Raw genomic sequence first — 11,940 nt, 5'->3', positions numbered from 1 at the left:
GACAAAATGGGTATCAGTTGTGCCCGGAAATTTTCACAATTTTTAATTTCTAAAAAAAAAAAATCTTTTGTAAATAAAATACCATGATTCTACAAAGATTTATTATGTTGTTAATATTTAATGAATGCAAAAGTTCCTTGAGAAAAAATGAGTTTTAATCTTTGGAGACCAGGTATTCTACCAAACTATTAGAATTCTATATAGTACATGAGAATTTATTTTGATCCTTTGTTAACAAACTTCTTTTTGTATTCCTTTGAAGCAAAAATTATATCAAACATGATGTGTTTGTGAAACACTGATGCCACTGTATGACAACATAGCGAAAATTAACTTTTCTCAAATGCAGATTAAATATATTGGTACCAAGAGTAAGGCCTTTTCACAAGAAATACAAATGCGAAGTATAAAACGCTACGCAGCACAGTTAAGGTTACAAAAAGGAGGCGGAGCCTAATTTGTACGGGAAAACTTGACTATGACATCATACACAATATACGTCATACAACATTTCTTTAAAATACCACAAAATGAGTTTATCTGCTAATTTAACCAGTAAGAAATCATCAAACTACATAAAAACTTACTACAGCGTGTTGTTTTGTTGTTAGTTAATTCCCACATAACAAGTTATAAACAAGTAACTGATCGCAATACACGTGTCAATATGACGTCATTTCTTATAACGTGACGTAGTTTGTATGCAGTAAGAGACAGATCAAGTAATATTTTCTCAACAAAATATGTATTCTCTAATTAAATAAAATATTATTTACATATATTCTATGGGCCAATAAAATAAATTTAATGTCTTCTTCACTATTTTATTAATATATTTTCTGTACATTACGTATTTAATTTAGACTGCCGTATATTTGTAGGCAAGTACATCGGAGTGTAATGTGGGGGGTCTTAATAAATCGATCTAGTGCAAGGGCATACACTCTATGGATCAAAGTAAGTTTTTACATTTCAACTATAGAACTAATAAGGTATCTGAAAAGTGCTGCGATCCTGATGAAATCTTAAAAACAATTTAATTACATCAATATTTCATGCCGCTGACCAGCAAAAAATATAGCATTCGGTCATACAAGTATAATTTTAACAATGAAATTGCAGAATTTAGACAGGATCGCAGCACTTTTTAGAAACTACGATACATGTTGAAAAGATTTATATACTAAACTTGGAAATTTAACTTGGTTATGCCCTTGCACTAGTGATATTTATATGTAACATCAATAACTCAAGTCAATGTGCTAAAATCGCGTGACTGCCGCATCACATGACTAGTCTAAATATAAAATATAATCGTCCTCGATATGTAGTTATTAATCATAATTACAATTATCCGATATAAATAATGTACTATAAAATAATCGCCATCCCGATTACGAATACATTTTTAAATACAAAATTCAGTTGATATTTTCATTGCGCACCTTAACTGTACTGCGTAGCTACACTTGTGTAAGGGATATGACCAAGGTTTACATTTTATAAGATAGGACAGACTCACGGTCACAGTCAAAGGGTCAAGGTTGTTGGTTTCTAAAGAAAGGCCTTGTCTCAAAGATTACATATGGGAAATATGGAAGAGCTGGACCTAACAGTTCAAAAGTTGAAGTTTGTAAAAAGTTGAACAATCTCTAATGCCAGGGTCAAAGGGTCAATATTATTGATATCAAATGAAAGGTCTTATCAAAAGGATTACACATTTAATTTGAAATATAAAAGCTCTAGCCCCTACTGTTCAAACGTTATGGCAAAGATTAAAGTTTGTAAAAAGTAAGTCAAACTCCAAGGTCAAAAGGTCAAGGTTCTTGATATCAAATGAAAGGTCTTGCCACAAGGATTTAATTTGTTAAGTATGGATGCCCTAGTCCTATCCCTTCAAAAACTATGGTCAAGGTTGTAGTTTTAAAGTAGGTCAAATTCCATGTTCAAGGACGAGGGTCAAGGTTTTTGGTTCTTGGTAACCTTGGTCTTTTCACAAGAATTATATATGTGAAGTATGAAAGCCCTAGTATCTACCGTTCAAAATTCTTGGCCAAAGCATCGTCGGAAACCCATGGGTGATCTTGTCTTTACTTATCACCCGTGGGCAAACTTGCCGAAGCAACGAATCACAGTTCACCTTACGTATGCATGTTCGGTATTGCCAAAAACATGAAAAACTCATTGCGTAGTTAACACAGCTGATAAATCCACTTACCGCTGCATTTTGCAGTTAGAAAGAGGTACTCCTTTATAATATCTGAGGGATATTATTGTCAGTCACCTGTACGGATTGACTTTCCTTGTTTTAAATCAAATTCGCACATTTTAACGAGCGTCAAAATATTTACCATAAATAGCAAAGTAAAAAACGTATTTTTCAAAATTGAAGAGTTCCAACTTTCTTATTGGTTGACTAAAAACAACAAATTAGCATATTTTACGGCGATATTTCAACGAGTTTGCCCACGGGTGATAAGTAAAAACGAAATCACACGTGGGTTTCCGACGATGTGAAAAGTTAAAATTTAAAAAAATTTGTTAAAGTGGGTCCAAGGTCAAAGTAAAAAGGTCAAATTTGGTGGTACCTAAAGAAAGGTCTTGTCACAAGGAATAAACATGTGAAATATGAATGTCATAGCTCCACTAAATCAAAAGACAATGTTACAGTTTTTGCGGACAAACAGACAGACAGACAGACAGCTAGACAGACGGACGGGCACGAAAAAAACTATATACCCCCGAAACTTCGTTTACGGAGCAATAAAATTAAACTTGTCTGTGAATCGAGGTCCCTTTTCAGATTCAAATTCAGATATTGAGTGACAATTCTCTTCTCCTTTCTTATGTAGACCTGTTATGTGCCAATTAAATAAAAGAATCAAAAGAGTCTGCTTAGTTTGTTTGCTCTATCATGTCCCTATTCTTACTCCTTAGAAATATATTTGCGCTCCGTTATTAGCAGACCTATTTTTATATTCATATGAAGCGAAATTTGTGCAAAATCTTATACATGAAAAGAAGAGAACACTCGCTGTGGCCTTCAACTCAACATTTAAATATATCGACGACGAATTGTCTGTTAACAATAGTAATTTCCACACCTACGTTGATACAATATATCCTGGTGCGCTGCAGGAGATCAAAGATACCACAGAGTCTGATACATCTGGTTCATACTTAAATATTTTACTTGAAAAAGGCTTAATGGTAATCTAAACCAAGCTATATGATAAACGTGATGACTTTAACTTTTCTAACGTCAACTTCCCTTATTTATGCAGCAATATACCTTCTTCACCTGCATACGGAGTATATATATCTCAGTTGATTCTATACGCAAGAGCATGTTCTACGTATGAACAATTTTTAAAACGAGGTAAATTACTGACAAGCAAGTTGATGAAACAAGAATATCAACAGTGTCATTCAAAGTCATCATTTCGTAAGTTCTATGGTCGATACAATGACCTTGTCAGCAAATACAAATTATCATTGAGACAAATGCTGACTGACGTTTTTCATACTAATTGATGGTCCATTTTTTATACACTGAATTGACAACGGATTTTTCTGTTATTTCCCGAATATGACAAGGAGCATATGGCGGGTGTGACCGGTCAGCAGGGGATACTCATTCTCCCATGGCACCTGATCCCATCTCTGATGTTTCAGAGGTCCGTGTTTGCTCTGCTCCTATTTTGTATTGTTTTATGGACTTTGATATTGAATACTGTTCGTTATCTCCATATCTTTTATTTGATGATTTTACTGTTGTTTAGGAGAAACTGAAGAAGTACTGTTTTAAAGCATAACCTTGAACTGGTGTTAATCAGATGTGAATTCTCAAAACGTAAAGTAACTTTAAGATGAAAATTTAAAATCACAATTTTTTTATATAATTGTTTTCTGAAGAAAGAAGGAAGCTGATATGATTCCAAATTGAGATTTGTGACCAAATGACCTTTTAGTTATTAGTCTCTTACAATTTTATATTTTTTGTAAGAATGGATTATACATGATGTAACGTTTGGTTCATCGGTTAAATTATGTTTTAGGAGACTCATTGTGATATTTAGATACAACCAATTATGTCAGACAGAGAGTCATTACAGCAAAATACTGACACAGAAGTAGATGTAGATTCTACACAACCGAACTCATCCGAAGACGATTCATCAGATATACAGTCAGAAAATTCAGAGAACGAGACTGGTGTGTGTAGTACGAAGGCTAAGAATAAATAATTGTTCATGATACCCTAATAAAACTAAACCAAAACAAAAACAGATTTATAATTTTCTAAATATATTTTTTATATTAATTGCGTTAAAGATGATTCAAAAAATATCATTTAAAACTAATACCAGATTAAAAATTTTCATTCTACTATCGTACTTACATCTGAGGTTTACATTATGGAAAGCAGTGTTTAATGTATTCGAGCTTTGGCTATTTTCTAATAAATAGATCAAATTATTCATTCACATTGTACAATTTCCTATACATTACACAAACAATGAAAATAACACAAAATTTTGTTCTTGTGTTTACAGAGGATGAGTCATTTGTTTCCAAAGAAGAGGACAATTGTCTTCGGTATTTTCTGGGAATAGGTATCGCAGAAAAGGCTGTGAGAATGTGGTTTGATACTATTATTCCACCATTTCAACTAAAGAATCATTCAAAAAGGCATGAAAAGAAACTGAGAAAGATTTGTAACGATGGTCAGATATCGAATCTTTTTCCAGGTGAGGATTTGAACGTGCTAAAAAAACAGGTGCATAAGGGGAGTTTGCTTCTTTCTCAATAGTTTAAAGCAATGTTGCGCTTAAACACATGTTGTTTTATTCAAGCTTGAGGATTAAAAAATATGTAGGAAGATTGAATTTTTTAAAGAGATTTTTTTTATCATCCCTTTACAAATAATATAAATGTTAAAGAACATCAAATACAATCCGAGAAGTCAAAATTATGCAGATTTACACCTATTCCTTACTACGTGATCTTTTCTTGTGGTAAAGATGATTCAAGATTTTTCATCTTTGATTTTTTGGTTTACAAGCATTATTTCTATCTCGAATCCTAATTCTACATGATGTATACACTTAGAGAGATGAGAGAAATGAACCTTTATCTATGCTAATTAGCCTCTGTTTTACAGGACGTGGAACAGTAATATCAACAAGCGTTGACATATCATTGTTGTACAAATTAACAAGTGTTATGGGTCAGAATTACCCTAAATGCCAGCAAAGATCAATAACACAATTTAAACTTAACAATAATTTATTTACAGTAATATATAATAAGTATATGAAGCATAAAGTACAAACTTAGCAAGAATCTAAGAATACATACATCAGAGTGTCCGTTGCTGCACACAATGTCCCAGTGAAAATATATCCCAGTTATATCTCAATAGTGCTTATACGACAAAGTATATGTATGCATCGAATTGACAGGATATTTATACAGTAATATAAATCTAGAACATTCTAGAGATTGTTAAAACATGACATTACTGGAACAATCTGGACATACACAAAATTTAAGAATGTTCTAGATCAAATGACCGAACATGTTGACCACTCTGGAATGTTCAAGAAACTAAATGTTGCTAATAATATACAAGATGAAACAATACAAATACAACACATCTCACAACACAAGAAACCAACAAAAGTCAGAAAACCAAGAAAAGATTGGGGAGGAACTCCAGATGACACAGATATAGAACCGGCTGACGACCTGGAACGAGTCCGCATCTGTCGAAACTCACTTTGTCATGGTCCTCAGTCAATTAGCGACACTGAATTTGAAAAGAGGTGGAAAAAATTGAAGGAGGTAAATAATTTTTTTTTTGTAAACTTTATATTTACGGAGTATGTTAGAGACATAAAGCTTTTATAAAAATTTTATTGGAATTTCTCTTCCTTCTTAAATGTTCATGAAGAATGGCTTCTTCTCACTACAAAAGAAATATTTTGACAGAATCATAAAATTAATATGAATTCAAAAAATAGCAGATCCTATGAGACCAAATTGTAAACAAAATATTGTAGAGAAAAACAAGACATGTGAAATTTATGTGAAAATTTCATGTGATTTCGACACAAATTTTGTATGAATTTTACATGAAGAGCATATCGCATAAAAATTAAAGTTCAGATGAAAGTTTAAAAAAAGATTTGTGTGAATATCATATAAACTTACATTCACACAATAATCACATGAAAATATATTCATACAGTTTTTATATGATTTTCACATAATTTTCAAATAAAAAGATAATCACATGAATATATTATAAACCGTTTCCCTGTGTATACTGCGAAGATACAACACAATGTAGTTCAACTTCTGTGATGTATTATACTTGCATTATTCATCCTTATAAAATTTGTACAGTGTGACATAAAGATAAACATTAAAGAGAGATTGACAATAAAATAAAAAATTGTTAAAAAAAACATTAGAAGAAACACTTTTTCCCCAAGGTGCAGTATTGATGAATGAACCTTGTGACGGTATATATTGCCGTTTTGTACATCTTGACATTGGCGTCAGTTCTGCTGTTTACTATTACATGTCACTTGCAAATTTTGACTAATCATTGACTTAAGTTTATTAGGAGAAATTTTTAAACAATACCGGTATTTCTATATGTTTCTGTCTAACACCCAGATCCGCTATGGTCTCATCTTTAGCCTAGGGCTCATTATTCGTCTTTACACCGACAAAAATGTTTACATTTCTATATGTTTCTGTCTAACACTCTGATTCCCAATCATGGTTACACCTTAAGCCGGGGGTCATGATTGTAATCTAAACTACCTGAGGACTCTGCCATATAAATATCACGAATCATGAGCCTGATCTAAGTGATGGATGCATGTAAATCCATTAATTTCAGTACGTGGGAGGGTGATGCAGAACATCTTTTGTTTTTTATGAACAAAAAAATGTCAGTTATGTCGTTGACAACAATATGTTTTATCCTTACTGCATATATTGTTGTCCATCGGTACATATTGTTGCCGGAGGCAATATGTCCAGAACGAAAAAAATATGTTCCATGGCAAACCTAAATTTATATTTAGTGTGATCATTCCAAAAATCTAGCTTTATCACATACTCTTTTGTTATTTAAACTTGTTTTGTTTCGAGGTTTTAGAGTTATAGGCGGGAAATACGATGACATCAAATAAAATGAAAGCCGATATATATATTTTTTTGGTTTAAGATCATTCAAAGACTTGAAGGAGGTCAATTGGATGGAGAAATAGATTCTCTACAAAACAAAGATTTAGATCATTCAGCACGGTCCTCTGTTAAACAAAGTCTGTCAGTTTTGACAGAAAGACTTCAAAACTTAGAAAAACGCGTAGAGGATCACATACAAAAGAACATAAAAGGTACATATTCTATTATCTTAAACTATAGGTATGGTTCAGTAGTGAGTTTTAAGTTTTGAAATCAAAACGAGAAAAGTCATATTTCATTTTATTTATATTTTGCGTCATTTTGCTTTCACATCTTCGCACTGTGGTAGTTTCTATTTATGGAGCAAAGGTTAAATATATTTGAATTAAATTCTCTGTGTGAGAGGGAGTGTGTTTGGGGGGGTTAAATGTGAGTGTTCGTGTTTTGGATGTGTGCCTGTTCGTGTGTGGGAGAGGGTGTATGTGTGTTAGGCTAGGGTGTGTGGTGAATCTGTGGTTTCCATCCTAAATCGTAAAAAGTATGTAAAAATGCGTACAAGAAGCCACTGTTATCGAAAAAAACCTGTCAAAGATATGATCGAGGCTATCATTTGGCAATCGCTTGATTAATATGTTAATAACACAGAAACTTGTGAAAAGGTATTTTGTTTCTTGCTCAGAACAACTTCAGAGAAAAGTAGGAAAGTGGAAAGAAGATGACAAGCTTTTTGCAAACGTTCCTGCTTATCAGTCAGTTCGTGATAAGCTCAAGTCCTTGCCTTTCGTGACAGTGACTGGTAGTGGAGGTAGAGGAAAAAAGTTCCTCATTCGTCACATCGCTCTAGAATTTGCACATAAGTGATATAAGATCATACCAGTTTCAGCAATTGAAGAGATCACCCTTTATTGAAAACTTTATTTAAAGCAATTATTCGTTATAGATGAGGTGCTAGGCGTATATGGTCTAGAAATGAAGAAACGCGCACGCTAACTCTCGATTCCCGCCTACATTTTGGAACCATTTAATTCAATATGAATAGCAATTTGGTCATAAAATCTTTGTTTAATACAAAGAACAGTTCAATGGTAATTGATAAATCGTCTGAATACCAGCGCTAAACAGTAAATTATCCATAATTCCAGCTCTTGAAAAAAGGGGGGTAGACAATTTTTTCCATTAAAATCGGAGTTTCAAGCATCACTGTATTTTGAAATAGTCTTGGATTTGATTAAATGTTCCTTATATCTTTTCTTATGTTTTAGGCAAATAAATAAAACATAAATTTTTCAATAAAATATAATGTTTCAGTTGTATATCGCTTTGAAATTGGTGGAAAATAAGCATTTTTATCGTTTTTTGTGAATAAACATATGTTCCCCCCGTGTCACACAAAAAGCTTTGGTATGAATTTGTGAAATACCATTCCATATTACAGTAAAACACGGTTATAGCGAAGTCCTGGGGACCTGTTAATTTAATTCGCTATATCCGTAATTCGTTATATCCGTATAACGAATTCGTTTAACCATATATAGCGAATTCACAATATGCATTTTTTCCTTCAAGTGTTACTATCAAATATGTTATATATATATATAGGGAAGCAAATATTACAAAACATACCTTCGATAACTAAGGTTTTATTATGAATTGAATTTTATATACAAATGCTGAGAGAAAATAAAGTCGGTTCAATTATTCAAATTTTGAAATCTTTGAAAGTTCGTTATAAAAGATGTAACATTCATTTTATTTAACCTCAACGGGACTCAAAATCAGTTCGCTATATCCGTAAATTCGTTATATCAGAGTTCGTTATAACCGTAAAATTTTACAAAGATTTGTTAAGAATTTTGCCGGGGACCCAGAAACACTTCGTTATATCCGTGAATTCGCTATATCCGTGTTCGTACTAAACGTGTTTTACTGTACCTGTAAAAAGGAATTTTTGTGACACGGGGGGGGAAAGATGTTTTAAAAATATTTTCCGTTTTCCATTGATTTCTATAGTAAAAAACACAAGTTTTACCAAAATTTTAGAGTTATCTCTCTTTGTTTTCCCAAATAAGTAATGTTTTATGAAAATTCATATAATTATCTATAAAAAATAATAAAAATTCATCGAATATGTTAACTTTTGAAAATTGACTTGGAGGTTGGCGGGAAAACAATACTATCGTTCGCAGTTCTTTATTTAACAATCTAAGCAGACAGTTTGAAAATGTGTTAAGGTTATTGGAGTCGGGATCTAAACTACTCATTAGTTGCAGGTCTGCTGTTTTTAAGGAGTCCAAGTCTTTAAATACATTTGTTACAGATATCAATCATGTCATCGATTTAGATGACGAAGAAAATGAGCTCAATGATGAAAGCATGAAAAATATATTAGAAAATCACTTACAGAAAAGATACTTTGAAGATTTAAATCTACCGAGAAAATTGCCAATGTTTCCATTGCTATGTAGATTATTTTCGCCTGATAAAAAAATATCAGTCTGAGGGTGAAAATTTCTTTCTACATCCCTACCAGTGTATATTTTCAGATCTTGATAAGATGCGAAAGCTCAACAAACTACATTATGAAGGCTTGGTGTACTGTGTCATCAACGATAATTGTATCTCTCCAAAGTCTTTAGATAGGAAATGTCTGAAAGAAGTCTATGAACGTTGTAGATTAAACAGGTCAACATTTAATTCAGAACTTGAAGATGCAATGCAGGTATTGGTGGGATCTTATCGGATGCAGGACACCGATGGTAAATACTCTTTCATTCATGACAGCTTGTTCGAAATAGTGGCAGTTCACTTTGGAAGATGTTTTCAAGACTTTTTTTTATTGAACATTGTACCTCTACCTCTATTTACAACCTTTTAACATTCGTTGAGGAGGGGTCAATATGTAGTGAAAATCTTATTCCTGTCGGTGTTGTACACTTTCCTGTGTTGGTAGACCGAATTATTTGTGACATAAAACGATTCAATCTTTATGAAGTGTTTAGCAGAATAGGGCAATTTTCACAAAACGAAGCAGTTATCTCGATATTTTGTAAAACGTTGAAAAAATTCAGTTATGATGATATTAAGCATTTATTTTTTGACATCGAGATTGCGAAACACTTAAATAAAAAGACAAAAAACTTTTTCATGACCAAACCTTTGAACATTTAGAAAACATTTTAGAAGTTAGAGAAGATATTGCAGTCAATTTCATGCTTTATTTTTTGGACACATCTCACACTCGAGTTGTAAATTGGATAATTGCATATAAACATGTTGGTTTACTCTCTGGTCTCATGGAAATTGTCAGGGAAAAAATTCAAATTGTCGAAGAAAAGGTTTATCTCACTGATAAAATTGATCAGGACATTTTCGGAGTAGTGTTTGGCAATGATATAAAATCACAGTCCTCTTGTTTAAGTGCAGCGTGTTCTAGCAGCAGTCTGGATATAGTCAAACTGGTATTGAGTTGTGTGAAACATGAGTGTATTAATTACATTGATGATCAGGATTTGTGGCCATTACCGACTGCTTCTACTGTTGGTTGTACTGACGTTGTCAAATTTCTGCTTAAAGAAGAAGCAAATGTCAATTTGTATGATGAAGAATGTAATTCATGCTTGTTTTATTCTTGTTTTTATGGCCGATACGATGTAGTCGAGACATAAATCAAAGAAGGCGCTGATGTTAATATGTGTACGACAAATGGGGACCCTCCTCTCACTGCAGCTATACTATCAGGAGACGCATGTCTTGTGAAGCACCTTATTACAAACGGTGCTGTTATCAATCATTTGAACAAAGACGACCTGTCCCCATTGCATTTTGCAGCCTGTGTCGGAAATCTAGATATTTTTAAACTTTTGATTCAGAGTGATCATGAGGTACATGTTGATACCACGTGTCTATCTACCGCCTGTAAAAATGGTAAGATTAGTGTTGTTGAGTATCTAATCGATAAGGTGGATATCAATAAAGTTGATGACAATTGTCCTCCTGCACTTCATTCTGCTGCTAGTTCAGGTCATCTTGGTATTGTAGAATATCTTGTAGAACATAGTGCTAATGTCAATCTGTGTGACAAAAACGGACATACTCCATTATTCTTCGCATCAAAATCTGGACATCTGGAGACTGTCGGTGCTAGTTGTCTATCTTCCGTTTGTGGAGGCGGTCATTTAGATGTTGTAGAATTTCTTATTGACAAGATAGATGTTAACAAGGTCAATGACATTTGTGATCCTCCACTCCATTGTCCTTGTAGTGAAGGCCATCTCAATATTGTTAAATATTTAGTAGAGTACGAGGCAGAGATTTATTTGATAAGTTTCTCTAATGACAGTCCACTATGTTGTGCTGTAGAGAGTGGACACTTTCCAGTTGTTGAATATCTTGTAGAACATGGTGCTGTCATGAGCAAGGCTATTGAAATTGCAACGAAACGTGGTCAAAAGGATATCCTAGATTTTATGTTCATTTAAACATAAAGAAAATAAAATATTTCTTGTTATTTATAAGGTTTAAAAGATAGCATTATCTTATCTGTATATAACTACATAAAAGATAATCTGATCATGTTTAAAGTAAAGTTACCATCATCTGTATATAATCTTGTATTACCGATTTCTGTATTTTTTGACTTGAATAACCGATATTAATAAAAGACTCATATCGACTCTATCCTTTTCAATAATTGAAACCAAATTAACATTCAGAGAATTGAAATTTCTTGCATAC

General features: G+C 32.8%; 1 protein-coding gene across 1 annotated transcript; it reads left to right on the top strand.

Moving 5' to 3' along the window:
* Window positions 1-10,895: 10,895 nt before the first annotated feature.
* Window positions 10,896-11,684, top strand: LOC134241442 (putative ankyrin repeat protein RF_0381). Its single transcript, XM_062723488.1, has one exon. The coding sequence runs from the start codon at window positions 10,896-10,898 to the stop codon at window positions 11,682-11,684; it is 789 nt and encodes a 262-aa protein (XP_062579472.1).
* The last annotated feature ends 256 nt before the right edge of the window (window positions 11,685-11,940 follow it).

The sequence above is a fragment of the Saccostrea cucullata genome, unplaced genomic scaffold (genome assembly GCF_032062105.1).
Source record: "Saccostrea cucullata isolate Sc308-1 unplaced genomic scaffold, CSIRO_AGI_Scuc_v1 ctg2949, whole genome shotgun sequence".
Lineage (NCBI taxonomy): Eukaryota > Metazoa > Mollusca > Bivalvia > Ostreida > Ostreidae > Saccostrea > Saccostrea cuccullata.
The sequence above is the reverse complement of the archived record's forward strand: the minus strand, read 5'-3'. Positions and strand labels throughout refer to the sequence as shown.